At 36.9% G+C, this 22,362-nt stretch overlaps 1 protein-coding gene across 5 annotated transcripts in view; it reads left to right on the forward strand.

Annotated features, from left to right (window-relative positions):
• HIVEP1 (HIVEP zinc finger 1) overlaps positions 1–22,362 on the forward strand; it is a 149,122-nt gene that overhangs the window by 119,608 nt on the left and 7,152 nt on the right. For all 5 annotated transcript variants that reach the window (XM_025444347.3, XM_035710453.2, XM_035710454.2 and 2 more), the window contains exons 6-7: positions 261–436; positions 5,041–5,142. In XM_025444347.3, coding sequence (XP_025300132.2) covers positions 261–436; positions 5,041–5,142 — 278 coding nt within the window. The remainder of the gene's footprint in view (positions 1–260; positions 437–5,040; positions 5,143–22,362) is intronic.

The following is a 22,362-nucleotide window of genomic DNA, read 5'->3' on the forward strand; positions in this document are numbered from 1 at the left end:
GAAAGAGTGGCTTAGAAAAAGGGAGTAGAGTACTCTGCTAAAATTAAACCTAGTATCAAGATTGTTTGATTAGAATTAGCTATTGCATTTTAAGTGTTGATGCAAAAAGCTGGAATATTCTGTTACTTACATGTGCATAAAATTTGTATTGAGTATAAAGATTGTGACTTGCTGTATTTTGTAAGTTGAATTCTAATCATCAATATTTTCTCAAAGACACAGCATCCAATCTCCCTAATCATTTTTTTTCTTTAAATTAGATATAAATCAAATGAAGAGTATGTATATGTCCGAGGCAGGGGAAGAGGAAAGTACATTTGTGAAGAATGTGGAATACGTTGTAAGAAACCTAGTATGTTAAAGAAACACATACGGACCCACACAGATGTCCGCCCCTACCACTGCACTTACTGTAACTTCTCCTTTAAGACGAAAGGTATGAGATGACATTGCTTCATGGTCCTTTTTATATGCGTTGAGTTAGTAGAGCTAAGATCCAACTTTACATACTCTTTGACCCAGGATGCGGTAGCTTAAAGTGACTAATATAAATACATCTTGTCAACATGGTAGTCTTATTTCTTTATCTGTCTCTAGACTTCTCAAGGAAAAAAAAATTAATTATACGCTTTTACAATATATATAATAAATACAACATTTTAAAAGGAGCAACTGCCCTTTTTCATTTTACTCCCTAAATTAGAGTTGTATAACCTGATGACTAATACATTTCAAAAATACTTTGGGGCAGAAGAGGAGAAAGAAATTTTCATGATTACAAGTAAACTCATTTCTATGCTAAAAGATTGAAGAAAAAGTTTAAATAATAACTATAGTAAACTTATAATGATTGTGTTCATATTTTATTATCTAATTTTAGGCATGAATAGCTATTTCTCTTTTTTCCAAGATGTTTGTTGTTTTTTACCCAAATTCTATTGACTTTCAGCTTCAAAAATTTCTGTTGCACTATTTAATGTGTATACAACTCAGAACTAGTCATTAAAATTATATTTAGTACTCTTTTTCTGTATTCTTCATATGTTTTTATTTAAATTGTAAGTCTTTATTATAGTTTAGGTAATTTTACCCTCTCCAGATTCCCTAGTACTAATAATGAGTACACTACTTATAAAATAATGCTCACTTTCTCCATTAGGCTCCTTGCTTATGAATCATTATATAAAAATAAGTTACTTGAGACTTTAATTTCCTATACCACCCTTTAAAAACTGAGAATCTCTCTAAAACAAAACAATGTAATCATAAAATTACCTGTTTGAAGATGCAATACCTGTAAAAAATACTTAATTGATAATTTTTTTACAGAAGCTTTATTTTTATCTGTTTTGAGTGAATATTCACTTTTTTCCTGATTATGTTGGCCTTCAGGGTTTTTGTTTTAAAGATTGGTCAACTCTTCAGCAAAATTGATTTCATTTTTTGCTTAGTATTCATTGGCATTTAAACAAGTTATGATGGGTAGCAATTAAGCAGCTTCAAATTCACTCTTCTCAAATGCCAATAATACCAGAGTGATAGAAATAACAGCAACAGGACTTCTTCAGCTCACTTTGAATGTTTCTGAATAGTTTCAAGACCTCATGAGTAATTGGGAGGTTCACCGTTGGTGGTCCTCTGATTGTGATGTGGATTCTCCTTCTGGAAATGGAGAGTGGGTTTCAGGATGCTCTTCCTGGTCAAAAAAAGTGCTTTGACCTCTTAACCCAATATATTGCTCTTTCACTGGTTTTGATCCTGTGATTAAGAAACATTGGGCACTTTCCAATATGAGACCAGGAGGCCAGAAAGAAGCCAGTGTTACTAATAAAAGGCTACCAAATACAAAGCGATGTTGCTAAATAAAAGAGGATCGAGGTAGACTGTGAAATGGGTATTTTTTTTTTTTGAAATGGGTATTTTTGAATAGAAGGAGGGAAAGGAATCAGGATAGTCAAAATTCATAAAATAAGGAGAAGAAAGGGAGGAACACTTACGCGTGGAAAACCAAATGAAACTACAGAGACTTCTTGGCAAAGAAAACTAACTACTCTGAATCACCAAATAGTAATCTTAGAGAAATAACTCAAAATGGCACTGAATCAAGTTTTAGACCGGTATTTCTTAAAAGACATGATGGAGCATAACGTCCCATGAAGAGTGAGCGAGCAGCCTTCACAGTATTCACATCTTCCACTTCTCAAACGTGCTGCTTATCTGAATTTACATTAAATGTCTTGTCAGGTAATTCACTGGAATTATGTGACAAATACTCATTTGAAGAAAGCAACCCTCGCTAGGGAGACTGGTGAAGAAAATGCTAGAAATTCAGTAATTTCCTCTTCTCAGCATGATAGTTCTTTATTTTACGGGTCAGCTTCCTTGTAGAAGTCTGCCTTCTATGAACATCTGTGAAACAGATTCCATAGTATCTTCTTAAAGTAGCTAACTAATAAGAAACTTCATTTTGGATTAGGCTGTAGATGTTGCCCTACTTGATTTGTTGTCCTAGGCAGTGCACCTCTACTTCTCATTGGATGTGCCTGGATAGTAGGAGAAGTAGTGATATAAAGACAATGTTATAGAAATAGGAGTATGCAGAGAGAGCAAAATGCTGCCAAATGAATGATCTGCAGTGCTAGAAAGTGATGCTTCTGATGGTAATGCTTATAAATCTCTACTTCATTTGTTCTCAGTTTATTTTATGAGTACATTTTCAAAAGGATTTTAATTGATTTGTCTTCACTGTTCTGCTTTAAAGGTCAGTCAGCAGAAAATACACAGTGAGCTTGCATCTCGGCAGAATTTACTACCATTTCTATCACCAAAGGCTAGACTCCATATTGTAGCCATCCGAACCCAGAAACAACCTCATGTGCTTTCCAGAGGATTTAGATGAATGTTTATTAAATCTTTAAAAAATTTACTTAGTAAGTTAACGCACAAAGTTCATAGCATTTCAAGGGGATATTTGCATCTTAATATGTATATTTTGCATGTTAAAATGCAGATTGTTTTATCTTATTTAAGAAGTAGGTTAATAATAAGTAATAGTTCAAATTGTGAGAAAATGTGCGTATTAAAAGCTTATATTCCCAAATTTACCTGGTTACAATTATCCATTAACTTCTATAAGAAACAAATAACATTCTCTAGCTGTCCTTATAGGGAACAAAAACACTTTGAAAGAGACTATTAGTAGAACTCATAGTTGGGTCTGTAATATTGTTATTATATTAGAAAGTGCTTTGACTTACACGTGGAAATTTTAGCCATATTGAGATGGCCAAGCCATTTTTTATGACTTTTTAATGTGAAAATTTTGAAGCATACCATAGAGATCTGTAAAATGAACTCCATCCAGTATACCAGCCACCTTTTACTAATCATTAACATTTTGCCATTTTGCTTCTTTTTTTCTTTTTTTTTTTTTTTTAGTGTATTAAAAGTAACTCTCAGACATGGCCAAGCCATTTAAGTCAGGTGTCACCTCTACAATTACAGAAGTCAGGGTTTAATGGGTGTTAGATATTATCTGGACCATGCACCCACCTTCTCACACTTGAGCCCCTGAAGCACTAAGCTCCGGGCTGCTGTGCATACTGTCCACTGCAAGAATTGGCTTGAACAAGTGTGACCAGTGCCATGGACTTAGGGCATTTGTAGTGGTACTGAGGTTTGACGAATACAGCAGTGGTGCAGGTCCTTTAGTTACTGCAGGCCCAAAGTTGAGACCAACAATTCAGACATATTTAGCTCCTTTAAAGGCTTATTTTCAGATACTACTTTGCCACTGCTCACCAAGCTAAGTCTTTAGATTTTGTTTCTTTTCTCAAAAGAGATGATTTTCCCTTGTCGGCAATTTTGTGTGTGTGTGTGTGGCATTATCCACTCAAGCTACTGGTTATCCTTAGAAGAATCTGAGCTCTCCCCGAGTTCATGATTACTTGGGACAGTTGTACCCGGTGGTTCCCAGTTAACCTGACAATACTTAGATACATTAGCTACCAAAGGAAACACATCTTTAGAGTTACTATCGTGAGGCTTATGGTCAATACGGGGAAGTAAAATTAGTGTAGGAAATTCTTTCTCATATTCCAAATGAGTTTTTAATAGCTAATCAAGCTTGAAATTTAACAAGACAAATTCCCAGGTAAAGAAATAAAAAGGAAACTCCATGCCAGCATAATAGCAAACAGACACTTAAAAAAGAACAATGATTAAATGAATAAATAAATAGAATTTAAAATGAAAAAAAATGAATTCATGGAAAAGTCGAAGCCAGATATATGCCCCTCAGCCCTGAGGTTTTAATCCATTCAATCCTGGAATGGAGTCCAAGGCTTCTGAAATAAGTCTGGCCCTTCTGCCCAGTGACTTTGTGGACCATGTAGGGAAAAGGCACCTGCTAAAAAGCAAAATGCTGATAAATCTGTTATGCCAATAAATAAATTAAGTAGTTAATTAATTAAGATAAAATAACTGGTCTAGAATTAGTGGTCTGAAACCTGAAGTCACAAGTAAAAGTAATTGGAAAACTGACCCATATAGATATTTCTGCAACCCAGGGTCCTTAAGACTCTGTGGAGGACAATCTTGCTGAAGATAAGCTTACAATAGAAACTACAGAGCATGCAAGGAAACAAAGTACCATGGGGGAGTTCCAGCAGACACAGTGAGAGAGAATTCGGATTCCAGGAACCACAGATCTTAGTGTAGTCCCAAAGGAACTTTAAACTAAATAGGCATAAAATGTTCTCAGAAATAAATGTGGACTACAGAATAGGAACCAAAGGCAAAAACAGACTTTACCCAAGTAGAGGAGGTAGATTTGAAAAAGAGAAGTTATTAGTAATAAACAGCAAGGTTATTACAACATATAGATAACCAATATTTTCTTGGTCCAAATTTTAGTCTTGTAATTGTGTAATAACCACCGTCTGTGCTTTCATTTGAAATAGAACTGGAATTTGCCAGTATTGACAAATGCAATAGCAAAATAATACTATGTAAGCTTAGTAAACATTCTTTTCCCTTAAGGAAATCTGACAAAACACATGAAGTCCAAGACACATAGCAAGAAATGTGTGGATTTAGGCGTCTCAGTAGGTTTAATAGATGAACAAGATACAGAAGAATCAGGTAAGGCTTTATTCCATATTTTTCATAAATGCTGTGTACAATGTGCTATTTTTTTGCATCCATATGCTTCTTTCGTCCCACTGATACTTCCTAGTTCTTATTGTCATTACTGCTTCTTTACCTGATGCAATAGACTCCTAATCAGTTTTCCCATCTTTAATTTGTCTTCCTCCCTACCCATCCATCCCCTGAAGCACATGTCTGGTCATACTACTTCTCTGCTGCAAGTCTTTCATTGGTTTCCATTTGCCTACCAAATAAGTGACGAGCCTCTTGACCTCACATCCTCCAAGTCCATTGTAATCTGGTGTCCACCTACTTCTTCACCCTTGTTTCTCATTTCTTTGTTTCACTTGCCCTAATGCTTAAATTTCCTGCTTACGTGACATTGATCTGGCTGTCTGTGTTTCCAACCCTCCCTTAAAAATCCCCCGCCCTCAAACCCCATGCAAACGTGGCTCCCAGTGTACACTGGACAAAATCTTCCTTCCCTTCAAGGTCGAGCTCAAATCCACTGCCGCCATGAAGCCTTCTCTGATTTTCCCTTCCCATGCTGCGGGAAGCCATTTTTCCTTCTCTCAGCTTCTGTAGTAGAGTTTGCTCCCTGAAAGCACTGACTCTCCTTCTGCCTTATTTTTGGATTATTTACAAATGCTTACCTCCCCTCTTCACAGAGACTCTTGAGCATGTCCTGAGCAGAATTGATGGAAGGAGTGCTATTCCCCTCACCCACAGCCCTTAGTGTGGTGCCTGGCACAGAGCAGCTGCTCTGGAAATGTTTGTGGAGTAAAACATTTGTTTGCTTCCCCAAAATGTTTGTTATTTAGAAAAAGTTAACTGGTTGTTTTTGTAACAGTGTTAACTCAACAAATATAAGTGTTTATCTCTAACCAATTTTGAGGGAAAATAAACCTGTTCCTCTGTTCTAATTAGAAAGTAGAATTATTCTTTCATAAGACTTTATTTTTAAGGCAAGAATTTATCAACCAAAGAGATAAGTTTTCTTTAGAAAGTTGTCCTACTTTTTTTGAAACCTGCCCTAAATTAGGCCTTTATTTGCTTGCTGTGTTTTTGTTGATATGCATTAGTTTGATGCCTAGAGAATTTCCAAAGAGCAAATGGTGAGGACATCATTGAAAATATAGGTAAAAGGCAAACTCTTTATTCCACCTGACAACCAGTAACACACTAAATGAATCACCCTGAATTTATTTCTAAATATGCAAAGGAAGTGACTCACATCTTAAGTGGTACAGCTGATATGATTCAGTATTTTAAGCACACAGAAAGAATTGCCTTTAACTCTCTTTTGAGAATAAACTGACACATCTTGATAGAAGACAAAGATAATCATAATAAATTTAGGACAATAAGGAGCTTTTTAAGTGTTTTAGATACCTTGATGCTTTGATACATATTGGAGATGCCAATATCAGGATATAAAACTGCTTATCACATTCATGTACAGATATCTTTTCTGTCCTAGGAACATATTCATTAAAAGCTGATTTTCAAATTGCCATAAATTGAATTCTGTATTGTGTTTTTGTTTAAAGACACTTACACATTTAATAGAATTAATTATAATTACTTCTAATACAAACAGTGTGTTTGGTTTATTTTCTGCTGCTAGTAATCATGCGGTACATTAACTGCCATAATGAAGCCAAGAAAAAAATTTTTTGCTCTATTATTTGCCTTTATTATTTGCTGTATTATTATATAGAGTCATTCGGAAGTAAAAAGCTAGGAAGAATGAATAAGTTTCAGCAAGTTTATTATCACCCACAGATACAAAAGGAACAAAGTAAAAATGTGAAATGCTAATGTCCAAAAAACATATTAAATGTAAAAAGTATTGTTACAATATACTCTCATTTACATGTTTTACTTCTTCAGGAAGATGTCATAAAATTAAGGAAAATATCTGTAGAATTCTCTAAAGTTAAAGGAAGGTTGTGTTTATATCCTAAATTTGCATAGGAAAATTAAGTGTGCTTTCCATTAATTGTCATGTATTGTTTAGATTGGCTGACTGATGGGATTACTTGTCTCTCCATTCATTTTTGTATTTCTCCACTCATTCACTTGAAGCAGATTTTAGATTATAACTCAAACTTGATAACCTAATTGTCTATTCAGATGAGATCTTCTGATAAAACTATGTAGTTTTACTTGTTTTACTCTTGGTTAATTTTTTTTTAAATTACTGTAATTATGGGTAGCATACTCCGTTTTTTTCACAATTTTGGCTTGAATAGTAAATTATAGCATATAGATGGATTTTACCAGGTACTGTGCTTAATAATCCTTTGTGACTTTGCCAACAAACATATTCTACTCTTGCTTTATTATGGGCTTGGAATATAGGTATAAAAGTATTAACTTTTGTCGCTTTATACCCGTGGTCTTAATCTCATTCTTCTGTTTTGTGTTTTTAAAAAAATACTTTGATTCAAAAAAAATTTTTTGGAATGCAAAAAGATTACAAAGAGTGTCATTACATGCAGTCATGTATTCGCATTAGACTTGAGTATTATATTTTCTTGTGTTTGCCTCAAGTCTTTTTCATAAATTCAGTGTATTTTTGAAAAAACACAGCCAAGCAGATCATTTACACATCAGGTCACCTTTGCTGGTCAGTCTCTCAGAGGCAAACCCTAATTGCAGTTAGGGGTTTTCTTTTCAATTCATTTAACGTACGTTCATATATCCATGAACAGTGTGTGGTTGGTTGGTTTGTGTTTTAAATTTGCATTAACAGCACCACCTTCTATGTAGATACCTAGAAAATTAATTTTGCTTTATAATTTTAAATTGCTTTCTAGAACAATTTCTGTCTCTGCACATCCTCAACTGTGCCTTATACTATAAGAATTTAAATTGCGGCTGATTGGATGAATAAAAGACTGCCGTCTTTGTGTTTTCTTGATTACTGTCCTAAGGTTGAATCTTATTATCCTTTGAAAAGAAGCTCCACTCCATTAAATCAATGATAGTTGGAGATGGGATCTTGCTTAACAGTGCCTCAGCTGACTGTATTTTTAGGGGAGAAAGTCCAGAAGCCTGCAGTAGGATGCAGGCTTCCCGCATGTCTGGAGGGGATCTGATTTTCTAGTGGAAGCTGGGCTGTAAGTGCAGCGCCCCAGGGCTGTGGTGGCTAGGCTCTTTCTGTCTGTGCCCACTCACTAGGTAATCTCATTCAGCCTTCTGCCAGTAAATACCACCTATCTGCTGCTTATGCTAGTCCTCTCCCCAAACTGGTGCATCCATACATCTGCTCACCATCCCCCACTGGTGGGTCTAACGGGCTCCTCAAGTTGGATTGCCCCAATCTTCCAATTGACCCCTTACCTCTAAGAAGCACACTTCCCCTAACATCTTCTCCCATCCTTCCAGCTGCTAGACCAAAAGTCATGATTTTGCTTAAAACCTTCTAGTGGTTTCCTATCTCCTTCAGAGCTCCAGTCTGCTGCATGAAGGGAGCTCTCGGACCCACTCTCGTTCCTCACCCCGTCTCTCCCAAGCTTGTCTCCCATTTCTTCTGTCCTTGCTCACTCAATGACACCCACACACATCCCCCTGCTCTTTATGAAACCACCCAGCGGGTCCCACCCTGGGGCCTTGTGCACATGTTGTCATGTCTTTCAGCCTCTGCTCCAGTGGCACCAGCTCAGCAAGGCCTCCTGAGACCCCCTGGATAGAGAGCACCTAACTCACTCCTCTCTCTCCTACTTTATTTGTGCTTATTGCACTTACCCTACCAGGTGTGTGTGTGTGTGTGTGTGTGTGTGTGTGTGTGTGTTTTAATATCAGTTTCTTTCAACTAGAAAATAAAACAAGAGGACAGAGATTTTATTGTATTCACTGCCCTATCTCTGACATCTTAGGATGTTGCTGGCAAGTGATAGACAGTAAATAGTTGTTGATTTAATGAAGGACTTGGGGTGGGGGGGAATGGACCTATAATCTGTCAGAAAATTTTTCAGTATTATTATTTTTAGGATTTGGCATGTTAATTTTCCATTAAATCCCTTCACTAAAATTAGACGGTAGCTATCATACAGTATTTAATGCCTCTACCCATAAACAGCATTTACATGTTATGGTGAAGGTAGACACAGGTATTGTTGAAGTGATGATGGTGTCAGTTTGTTCATTTGTTATTTATTGGTCACAGGATCAGAAGACGAGAAAATGATTCAAGTTATCTGACTGTTCTGTTTTCCATCAGTAATGATCACTCCAGATTGATGAAGATCTTTTTCAGTAGTTTCAGAAAGAAAAGTTGCTTGTCCTGTCGATGTGTTCTTTGCTTATTTAGCACTTGGGCAGCTATAGATGATGTGCATGCCACTGCCCTCAGGCTCAGAAGCTCTTTGCCTGGGCAGTGGTGGTGGCATGAACGTGGACTTGGCTGGGATTGGGGCAGGAGCAGGGATGCCTGCTTGGTTGCCCAAGGATGACTAAGGGTGTCCCAGAAGAAAGGGAATGGGACTTACTTATCTATACATTGGTTTATTTGAAAGAAAAAGTATTGGTAAGGAGGGTAGGATAAGGGAAGGCAACATTCTGGACCAAAAGGATTGCTTGGGCAAAACCCCTGAGGTTAGGAGAAAGGAGCAAGATGCTAAGCATGTAACTGGGACAGGGTGCATACCTGACAGGGGCTGCGGGACAGGTCAGACTATGCAAGAGAGTTTTAGCCCTAGGAGCAGTGGTTCCAGGTGTCAACTATACTCACTTGTCCTTAGATGTAATCAGAGTCTCTGCTGTGGCAGTTTATACCAATTTCTTGATGTTGTGACATTTGAAAACCATTCTTTCTTCAGTATGTTTTTTTCTAGTATTTTTATTCTTTTAAACGTTAATGATACATAAAGTGTTCCTTTGATTTAAAAAGTTTAATTTTTTTTTTTATGTCATCTAAAGTCATTTAAATCCATTGCCTCCTTGGGCATATATACACCTGTCTTTCAATCCAGCTTATTTTTTCAAATGTTTTTGAAACAAGGAAAGAAAAGATAATAGGGCTTTTAATCTGTGACTGTGGAATTTTCATTGCTGAGCTTTTTGGTTTTGCTTTGCTTTGTTTTTGTTTTTGTTTTTTCTCCCTGATGCTGCTGTTTTATTTCATAGTGGGAAATTAGACTGTAATGGCTGAAAGGAGCATGAGTTCATTAAGTGGATGGTCCTATTCAGCAGCAACAGTAAAAAATACCATGAAGCAAAAGCCTCTTTCTGGAAAGACTGTTTTTTAAAGAGAGTGCCTCTGAGCTTCAACATCCCCCATTCCCCAGTAGATGGAGTTTACAAGTTCAGGTGGGAAGTGTGGTTTGGTTTTTCCCTTGTGACATTCAGTTGTATGTTTACGTATAAATGTGGAATGACACATTTAGATCTTGCTCTTTATGTATTAAATTAAGGAGCACTGGTTCCCCTGGAATTAATTAGCCAGTGTCACTGTGGTATAGAATTATCCCTTTGGACTAGACTCTTATAAGAGGTAAGGGACTTGAATTGTTTCTGCTTTAATGTTTGTGTATATTTTAAAATCTTGCCCTCATCGTCTCCATAAGGAAGTAATAAATTGTAGCAGCTTGTTATGAAGTCTTTCCCTTTACCTTCAGTTTCCTTTCCCAAGGAAACATACAAATTATTAGAAATACACTTGTAGGCAATGAAGTGGCTGACTTTTAAGCAGGAAGGAAAATCCATGTTTTCAAGTATTGCAGTTTTAAATTTTGAAATATATACCTCCTGGTGGACTGAAGCTGAGGGGTCTGAGGCTGGCCAGTGCTGAGTGATCTTATATGCTAGCTTCACCTCTCTGGGCCCTCCTCCCCACTGAGGTTTCCAGTCCCTCTAGGCACAGTCTGAAGATCCCATGTAAGGATCAGACACACACATGTTCCTTCTGAGGCTTTCAATACCACATAGGATCCTCCATTCTTCTCAACATTCCTGCCTGATGGTGTTCTCCATCTTCCTGGCCCACTAGATGAAAACCAATGGCAAAATTGTATTGTGCAACGTAGGATCTTTGAGCACGGAACCTGCTGTCTTCTCTTTAATGGTGAACGTTTTTATCAAATGCTTTTGTAGCACCCTGGGATCTTGATATTATTTCTCAGATTTGTGATCTAACAGATCTGATACTGAACCCTGGCGCAGTTCACTGCCAGAAACCACACTGGCATTCCAGATGCTGCATATATGTTTACAGTAAACATTCAGGAAAAATGCGAAGGTTTGGCCAGTGGTAAGGTGCCTCTGCACTTCTCAACGGTGAGCTTTCTTACCTTTATTTCAAAAAGGTAGTGACTGCAGTAGCTTTTCAGATGCCTCTCATGCCCGCGCAACGGCAGTTGTCCAGGGACAGCTGGTCTAGCCCTGTGCAAAGAGAAAGTCTGAAATAACTAAGTAAACTCCACCAGCTGACTGTCCTTTGTCATCTAGCTTTTCTTAAACAGTTGAAATCTGTCACTACTGATGTTGATAGATTATAGTTGTCTACTAAAGAATATAGTGATTAAAGAAAATAAGTAACCTGATTCAGAGGCTCCGTGTCTTTTGGGAAACCATTCCTCTAAAATGTCAAGGCTTGATCAGTATGAAAATTTGTGACATTGTCTTCTCTAGATACTGATTTAAGTTCCTATGTAATTTTGATAGCTACATGACATGTTTCTAGTTTAACAGCGTGGCAGATGTGCCACCCTTGGAGTCCTACTATACTGTCAGGAGGACAATTTGATTTGGCACACATTAATGAACTTCACATACATATGATCAATGCTAACAGGACATGTAAGCACTTCCTGTATATATTTAAATCTTGATCACCTTGGACATCTAAGAAACAGGGTAAATCCTTTTAAAGGAAAAAAAAAAAACCCACAGTAGTGTTGTTTGGGAGACCTGATTCTAAATGCTATACTTATACAGAGTAGCACCAAGAAACCTATACCAAGGATAGTGCTTTAGGTTTACAGGGAAAATTTGGGGGTTTGGTTGTTATATTGATCTTTTCTGTGGCACACCAAGATATATCACCAAGAAATATCATCTCTGAGCTTTCATTCATTCAACAAAATTTATTAAAGAGTCACAAAAGGCAAGACGGTTTTACTACAAAGTATCTCACTGGAATATTTCTTTTTTGTTGTTTTTTAGAAAAAGAATGCACAGCGGGGGGGGGGGGAGCAGATAGAGGGAGAGAGAGAATCTTAAACAGGCTCCACGCCCAGCACCGAGCCTGACTCAGGGCTGGATCTCACCACCTTGAGATCATGACCTGAGCTACAATCAAGAAGGAGTCACTTAACCAACTGAGCCACCCAGATGGCCCCAGAATATTTATTTCATAAATATTATTACTATTCAGTAATGTCTTAGCCAGCTTACAACTTTCTGGCAAAAATCCAAGGCACCTTAATGCTATGTATTTATTTAGTTATTCCTTTATGTCTGCCTCATTTTGTCTATTTTCCTCAAAGGTTTACTCGGGGTTTATTTCTCCTTAAATATTTTATTTCCTGGCATTATCTTCAATCTTTTTTTTTTTTTTTAATTATCCTAAACCTATTTTCTACTGTGCCAGTCAGCACGATACTCAGAATGTCCTTCCCCAAGGTCATGTGCATGCTCCCTGGTTGTTAAACAGGACTTATTAAAGGACAGTGTGAAAATGGTGTGATGAAGGACCCAAGACCCTTGATTTTTAAAATTCCTTGCTACCCTTAGCAACAGCAGGCTGCATGGCTACCCATTTTATCCTTCGGCAGATGAATTCTCCTCATTTCCAAGTGGAGTGAATTTACAGATGCTGGAAATCATTTACTTTGAATGGAACAGGAGGAATTACACATTTTTCTAAGCCAGCCATTAAAATGTGGACATTTGGCATTTAAAAGAAGCTTCCATTTAGTTACAATTATAGTAGTATGTGCTCACGAAAAGTCCGATCCCTCCAGCCAGCTGCACATGCCGCTCCTATTTTTCTTGCCATACAAAATTACATAGTCTCAGGAATTTTGTCCCTGTGTTCTCGGGGTATTAGTGAATACTTTCTCGTTTTCACCTTTTGTGTCAAAAACCATGCTGCCGGCTATTTGCTTTTCATGCCTTGATCCAAAGAATGTTTTTGTCAACAGAATGCCGGACCTCAGTGCTAGGAATGTTAATATGTGCCTTCAGCTGCCAAACTGGGAGAACCATCGAGTGTGGCAGAGCGCAGCTGGGAAACATGATTCTTGTTGGGGGTTTAAGCCTACGATAATGCGTGTAAGATAATGATGTTGGATCGCAGCGTTTAAAGTCTGTATCACATTTACCCTTAAAGCGAATTGAAGTGAATTTTCTGAATGAAATTCTGTTGACATGAAACCTGTACAGCATGTTTCTGTCACTGGGATTTTCATGGAAAACATGGTTGCGCCTTTTTAAGAAAAATTTCCATCTACAATAGGAAATCATAGTAGCTCTGAAGATTTATATGTAAGATAAAGAAGTGCTAATATCATTAGTGAATGACATAGGTGTCTTTCGGTTTACTTCCTAAAGTTAACAAATGTTAAACCCTGGCCCGTTACATCCTTAATGTTGTTTTCATCCTTTTTAAAAAAAAAACAAAATAACCCAATAATTTATTACTGTTGTAGTTGTGGGCTTTAAAAGAGTTTCTCCCCAGGTTCCTGCTGTCTGTCTGGATCTCCACGTGATATTTCTAAACATAAGAGAAAAACAAAAACAGGCAGGTTACTACAGAGAATTCAGATATTGGAGGGAGTGGTGCTGACCTCTTGTGAATCCGACTCTTCCAGCAGGTGTCACTGTCTGGCAGCGATGGGAGGGCAGGTTGCAGTTCATCTAACCCACACTGGATTTTGAAATACATCTTTAGGGAACTTGTGTGACATAAGTTTATCAAAACCTTTACTTTTAAAGAACAATATTACTGCATTGCATACCTCCTCTTTCCCTCATGAGTTTCAATTCACAGAAAATAAAGGAATTAATTTTCCACTCACATAAAATTTTACCGAATATTGGAAAAATATACAAACAGGGAATGTGTCTAGGAAGATGTAAACTAAATAGAACTTGTAAGGAAAAAAAAAAAGAACTTGTAAGGACCATGCATTTATGAATTTGTTAAGCAAGTATGGATTTTTTTATGTCTGTTCTAGAGGCCCTGGGGGACACAGAGGGGCAAGTTACTGCCTTTACCCTCCTGGAGTGTTACACTCTGTATTGGGTGCACCAAGAAAAGAACAATTGTAGTAGAATAGTAGGAAGCCCATACATCTTATTGGCGTAATGACAGGACTCCTAAATACATGAAAATCTGGTTCCAAATTTTGGCTTTGAAGCTTCCTAGCCATATAGATGTCTCTTAACTTCCTTGCATAGGATGAGTTTGATATCACTGCTGTCATGCAGTGCCTTTTAGATTTTGAAACAGGACAGCAGAGTATGGATGTTGACAGACTTTTTTCTGGAAAGCTCTTGATAGTGAATATTTTAGGTTTTGTGGGTCATACAGCCTTCGTCACGACTCCTAACATTTGTGGTTGTGACCAAAAGCTGCCTTAGACAGTTTGTAAACCAGGAGCCTGCTTCGTGCCAGTAAAACTTTATTGACGAGAACAGGCAGCAAGCCACATACAGTCAGCAGCCACAGTTTGACAAGGTCAGATATAACAGGTACTCAGCATGGTGTGCTGGAGTAGGTCTTATATTGTGTAACATGCTACAGCACAATGAATGATACCACAAGCTCATAAATGTTAGTTTTTGAAGTAATTAACAAATCTGTGGTCTCTCCCTTGCTGGCTTATGATCATAGAGAAAGTCACTTTTCCTTTCTTTGCCTTCTATCAGCACAATTTCTGATGCAGTAGTAATAGTGTTCTTTGGGGGTAGGAGAGGGGCTAAGGGGACAGTGAAGTTAATGAAAGGACTTAATTAACACAAATCCAAACAAAAGAATAGAGTTGGTGGGCTCTGCCTTGGTGCTGTGGGTATTTAAAAGGATGCTATTGTCTTGCATTCATTTACGCTATCCATTTTATATTTTCTCTGTCACCCTAGAGAATCAGCTGTGTTTAAGAAATACAGAATGATCCAGAATTCATACTTAGAAACTTCCCCTTCAGGAGTTTCAAGACACAGTGCTTGCAGAGAGAAACATTACTCTCTCCTTGTCTTGGAGAAGGAAAGCTACAGAAAAGAATCCTAGCCTTTCTTAAGTGCTCTCCAAGCTGTGGGCCTGTGGCTCTGTCCAGGGAGAAAGAAGATCCAGGGAAACCACCCTTGGGGTCTTCCTACCTATCACACTTCCAGCTTTGGTCTGAAACTTGGCATGATCAAGGCAAAATCAGATTAAAATGGAGCCAAATAGCTTTACTCCCTTCCCCATTAAACAATATATGGTGTTCTTTTAAAATCCTTCATATAAATTGCATACATTGAAAGTTTGTGTGTATATATATATATAAAATTTAAAGTTTTATACTGTATTCTTAAGCTTCTGTAGTCACTATAAAAATGCAGTATTTGTCGTGAAATTAAAAAGGTTGAATTATTAGTTTTACATTCTCCTTGGGAATTGCATTTTACATGTTCTATTCATAATCACATAATTATATGAAGCTTTTAATGTCTGTACCTGTAAACATTCAACTCATGCATATTTATAAGCTAGCTTAATTTCTATAATTTATTGTTGACCTTTCAGATCACTCTATAGATTTTTAAAACATGACATTTGAACGTGGAGCATTTAGCAAAGACTAAAAAGCCAGACAAACCTGGATTTGACTCTCAGCTCTGACACTTGTGATCTGTGGGCCTGACACTTTAAAATAATTAACTGCATTTTACATGTTTTTAATCGTTATCTGAGAAAACATCAAGTCCCTAATTACTCCTTGTTTTAGTTATGATCAGACAGTATTGGTGTGTATGTCGTGAGGAGCCAGATTCTCCTGGAGTCCTGGAGACTAGAACCATACACACAGCTGCTGAGTAAGATGCAAAGCTAGGTACAAGATGCAAGGTAGGAACAGTTGTAGGTGCTAAAAATTTAACGTGTGTGTAGATTATGGCATATTTGGGAGAAATTTCCTGTGCTTTTAAATTCAGCAACAAGAGCGTTGGATTTGGTTTCAAGAATTAATGGTTTCCTATTAAACAATAGGAAAGAGAAAATTGCTTATCAGAAAGAGAAGTCTTAATGAGTATAAGAACAGCAGGGAAGTGGATATTGCGCAAGCTTATCTGAACGAGTCAGAATATTGGTGTCGATAGAGTAAAATAAAGGCCCTGGAGTACTGGCAAATTGTTTGTTTTATGCAGTTTTCCTAAAGATTATTTTAGTGTTATAGAAAACCTGCAAAACAGGGACACCTGGGTGGCTCAGTGGTTGAGCATCTGCCTTTGACTCAGGTCGTGATCCCAGAGTCCTGGGATCGAGTCCCACATCAGGCTCCCTGTGGGGAGCCTTCTTCTCCCACTACCTATGTCTCTGCCTCTCTCTCTGTCTCTCATGAGTAAATAAATAAAATCTTTAATAAAAAAAAAAAAGAAAACCTGCAAAACGAATATAGAGAGTTCCTGTATACTCTTCACCCAGCTTCCCCCAGTGTTAGCATCTTACATAACTACAGAATGTTTGCCAGTGAGGAGAGATTAACTTCAGCTCAACATTAGAAAGTAGAGTATAGAAGTGACTTGAGTTCCACCACTCTTTCCATCAATATCCTTTTTCTAGCCAGGATTCTCTTTCAGAATCCCACATGGCACTTAGTGGTCACAGCTCCTTAGACTCCTCTCATGTGTTCTCAGTCTCTGTTGTCTTTCATGACCTTGCCATCTGTAGGGAATACTGATCAGTTGTTTTCCAGAATGTTCTCAATTCGGGGTTTTCTGGTGTATGCTCATGATTGGATTGAGGTTTTCATCATTAGGAAGGTGCCATGGGGTGATTGTATGTATATCAGGGTATCATATCAGGAGGTACGTTATGTCAACAGGTATTATTGGTCATGTAAACCTGTATTACGTGGCTAAGGTGATGTCTTCCAGGACTCTCTGTTGTAAACTTACTGTTCTTCCCTTTGTAAATATTAAATGTTTGTTGGAGATACTTTGACATTATGCAGGTATCCTGTTTATTATACATTGGTGGATTTTGCCGAGGATAAGTATTATTAGTGTGTTCTAATTTATTAACTGGAATTTTTCTGGAAGGCGAAGTTACCGTTTGGCCGTTTGTTCTTTCATCCTTTGATTCATTTGCATCCATATGGACTCACAGATATATATTTTATTATTTATTATTATTTGGGTTATGATCAAGCTTATCATTTTTTATTGTGTAACTCAAGTTCTCACTAGCATTGATAGCTCTTTGAGGTTTGTTCCTATACCCTTTTCGACTCGCCCCATCTTTTTTTTCTTTGAGCAGTTCTTTATTTTCTAGCACCCCAAGATGTTTCTGCCCTGACATCAACCATTTCTCCAAGGACCTCTGGTTCCCTCTACTGGAGAATGGTATTTAGAAACCAAGATGTCACTAGGTGGTGTGTTTACTGCTTCTGTCCTCTGTCACTGGGTAGAGCTAAGAAGCATATGGACATATGCCAACCCCCTAATTACACACACATCTGTATTAATTTCTGTATCATGGAGGGGGAGAACATGTACATACACACACACACACACACACACACATGTATGCCATATACATGAATGAAACATGAGTCCATACTGATAGTCCCAATTCCAGTCCTCGAAGTTGATTCTAGCCTTCTCTATTTCCTTGTTTTTCTATCACCTACAGTGAGGCACCTGGCCCTCATCTACACTATGTTTGTATATTTGTTCAACTCTAGTATTTGTTTTTAAGATTTATTTATTTATTATAGGGGTAACTGCTGAGAAAGAGAGAAACCCTCAAGCAGACTCCCCACTGAGCATGGTGCCCGACACTGGGCTCAGTCCCATGAGCAATGAGACCATGACCTAAGCTGAAACTAAGAGTCAGATGCCCAACCAATTGAGACACCCAGGCACCCACTGTTCAAATCTAGTATTAATCAGTGAACCAGTTTCTGAAATCCTAAACCACCTGCATAAAAACAGATTTACAGTAACAGACAGCATTTGTGTGCAGCTCTTTTTGTCTTCAGCCTTCACCTCATTGGTCATAACCCTTACCCAGGATGGGACCTTTCTTCCTACCCTTCAGTGAGGTTGTGTAGTTCACCTGTACTTCAGTTAAGGTCATCTGCCTCAGTTTGCATTCCATCTTGGGTACTTCCCACATCCTGGCTGATTCTGTTTCTATTTACCTACCATAAAGTTCCACATCATGGTGTACAGCTCACTCCAAGGTGGTCTTTGACAAATTCATAGAATGGTATGTCCACCCCCGCAGTTCCATACATAAGAGTTCCATCATCCCCAAAACTCCTGTGCCATTCTCTTAAAGACAACTGCTTCTCCTAGCCAACACCCACTAGCAACCACTGATCTCTTTGCTTCCCTATAGTTGTTCCTTTTCCAAAGTGCCATATGAGAGGAATAATAGAATAAGTAGATTTTGGGGTCTGGCTTCTTTCACTTAATTCATCTCTTTTGTATTATTGAGTAGTATTCCATTGTGTTAATGTGCCATAGTTTGTTATCCACAGACTAGTGGAAAGATCTGGATTGCTGCTGGTATTCGGCAAATATGAATAAACTTGCTGTAAGACATTCACGTGGTCTCTATGTGAATGTAAATTTCCATTTGATACTGGGAGTGCAATCCCTGGGTCGTATGGCTGATAGAGGTATAGCTTTATAACAGACTGTCAAACTGGTTTTCAAAGTATCTGTACCATTTTATATTCCATATCACCAGCAATGTATGAGAGTCCAGTTGTTCTGCGACCTTACCAGTACATTTTGAAAAAAATATTCTGACAGTGGCATTTCATTGCAGTTTTTATTTGCATTTCTTCAGCTGTTGATAATGAGCCTATTTTCATATGCTCTTTGCTTTCCAGTTGTCTTCTTTGGTGAAGTGTTTGTTCGGAAATCGTGCCCATTTTTTTAAAGTGTGATATTTGTTTACTTATTGTTGAATTTTCATATTTTTAAAATATATCCTAGATACCATTTGTCAGAAATAGGATTTTCAGGGGGCACCTGAGTGGCTCAGTCAGTTAAGCATCTGCCTTCCACTCAGGTTATTCCAGGATTGAGCCCTGCATCGGGCTCCCTGCTCAGTGAGGACCCTGCTTCTCCTTCTGCCCCCTTACCCTGCTCGTATGCTCTGTCTCAAATAAATAAATAAAATCTTTCAAATCTTAAAAAAGGGGGATTTGCAGATGTTTTCTCACAGTCTATGCCAGTCTTTTTATTCTTTTTTGTTGTGTCTTTCTCAGAGAAAAAAGGTCTTTTTTAAATATTAATGAAACCCAGTTTATCAATTTTTTAAAATTATGCTTTTGATGTCATATGTAAGAAATCTTTGTCTCCTCCAAAGTTACACAGATTTTCTACAGTTTTCTTTGAGAAGTTTTACAGTTTTGTATTTTACATTTAGATTTATTTTATAAAGTACGTGTCATTTTTTTCCTATGTGAATGTCCATTGTTTCAGCAACGTTTATTGAGAATACTGTCCTTTACCCATGGAACTGCCTTTGTCAAAATTTAGCTAACTATATTTGTGTGGTTTTTATCTTTGGATTCTCTCTACTGATCTGTTGGTTCCTATATGTCTGTCCTTCTGCCAATACCACATTGATTGGGTCTGAATTCTTTAACTTCCTTTCTTTTCCAAAATGGCTTTGGCTATTCTGATTTCTTTTCTTTCCCATAGAAATGTTAGAATCAGGTTGTCAATATCTGTAAAATGCCTGTGAGATTTTTAATAGAATTGTATTGCATCTTATAGGTCAGACTGGGGAGAAATGCTTTCATAACAATACTGAAACTTCCAGTCTATGAATATAGTACATCTCTTCATTTATTTCCTCCCTTTGGTTTCTTTAACTAATATTTTGTAGTTTTCAACATACAGATCCTGTACATTTTTAAAATTTATACCTGAGTATTTCATTATTTTGATGCTATATTAAATAGTATTGTAGTTCATTAGAATAAAATAGTTGTTCAATAGAATTCTAGTTCATTTGGTGGGTCATAGAGTTCTAAATAGATTTCTTATTATCCTTTTAATGTCTGAGTTTGTAGTAATACCTTCTTTTTCTTTCCTAATGCTGATAATTTGTATCTTCTTTTTTTCTTAGCCAGTATTATAGATGTTTATCAATTTTATCCTTTTTTTTTTTTCAAAGACTCAGCTTTTGACTTCATGTATTCTATCTGCTTTTCTTTTGTCAATTTCTTTATTTCCATTTCTCATCTCTATTATTTCCTTTCTGCTCCCTGCTTTGGGTTTTGTTTTTGTTTTCTTTTTCTAATTTCTAAAGGTGAGAACTCTGATTGAGACCTCTCTTCTAATAGAAGTGTTTGATACAGTAAATTTCCCAATAACCACTTCTTTAGCTGCCTTCCACAGTTTGCATGTTATATTTTAATTTTCATCTAGCTTAAAGTATTTCTGACCTTTCTTTGAGATTTTTTCTTTGACCCAAAGATTATTTAGGAATATGTTTTGTAAATCTGGAATATTGGGGGATTTTCACATATCTTCCAATTGTTGATTTCTAGTTTCATTCTGTTTTCATCCAAAAACATACTCTATATGACCTTTATTATTTGAAATTTGTTGAGGTTTGCTTTGTAGCTCTGAACATGGTATATATTGATGAATGTTCCATGTATACTTACAAGGAAAGCATATGTTGTTGGGTGTAATGTTCTATAACTGTCACTGGAACAAGTTATTTGATAGTTTTTCAGGCCTTTTATGTTCTTACTGACTTTCTGTATACTTGTTCCATCAGTTACTGAGACTGGAATGTTTAAGTCTTTAACCATAATTGTGAATTGGTTTATTATTTTTTCAGTTTTAGCTTCATTTAAAGGCTAAATGAGGGAGGCTCTGGCTTAGTTACTACAGATTTAGGATTATATATTTTCATAGTGAGGCAACTCCTGTATCATTATGCAATATTCCTGTTCTTGATAATATTCTTGATAATATTCTTTGTTCTAAAATCTACTTCATCTGAATTTAGTAGTTTTTCCATCTGTAATTTAGTTAATGTCATGAGGTATATCTTTCTCCAAACTTTACTTTCAATCTATTTATGTCTTTATATTTAAAATAGGTTTCTTGTACACAATACGTACTTGGCACTTGCTTTTTTATCCAGTCTAGCAGTTTCTGTCCTTTAATTCATGTGTTAGAACATTCCTTTTAATGATATTTTTCATGTAGTAGAATAAAACGTATCATCTTGCCAGCTGTTTATTTCTTCTTTTTCTTTTTGACTTAACCAAGCATTTTTTATGATTCTGTTTCATCTCCTCCTTGACTTTTTATTTATGCCTTTTTAAAAAATTTAGTTGTCTTCCTTCAAATAATGCTACCTTACTTTACATGTAAAGACTTTGTAACAGTGTATTCACAATTCCTCCTTTCCATCCTTTGTGCTGTTGTTTTCATTCCTTCTACATTTACTGATGCTGTAAACACACGGTACATTGTGACTGCTGCAGACATTCAGTTGCCTTTCAGAGCAAGCAATTTAAACTCTAGAGAAGTACTTTTATCTTTATCATATTTCTGATGTTCTTCATTTTTTGTGTGTGTAGATCCACATTCTCATCTGATACCAAATTCCTTTAACATTTATTGTGAAGTATGTCTGTTGTCAGTGAGTCCCCTCAGTTTAGGTTTTTCTAAGGAAGCCTGCATTTCTCCTTTGCCTTTGAAAATTGACAATGAGCATAGAATTCTGGGTTGGGCCATTTTCCTGTCATTATTACTTTACTTTCCATTTGTCTCATTTCGGTTTTTTTCGTCATTTTCCATCTCTCAGCTGAAATTCCCACTGGACATTGCAGATTGTCCACTTTTCCCAGCAGAGACTTTAATACATCACTTATTTTAAATTCTCTGACACTTCTAGCATCTGTGTCATATCCAACTAATTCTGATTGCTTTTTCTCTTCTGCGTATGTTTTTTTTCCTGCCTTTTTGTATGCCCTGTAATTTTTGTTGAAAGCTAGACATCTTGTGTAAGACAGTGGA

The sequence above is a fragment of the Canis lupus genome, chromosome 35 (genome assembly GCF_003254725.2).
Source record: "Canis lupus dingo isolate Sandy chromosome 35, ASM325472v2, whole genome shotgun sequence".
Classification (NCBI taxonomy): domain Eukaryota; kingdom Metazoa; phylum Chordata; class Mammalia; order Carnivora; family Canidae; genus Canis; species Canis lupus.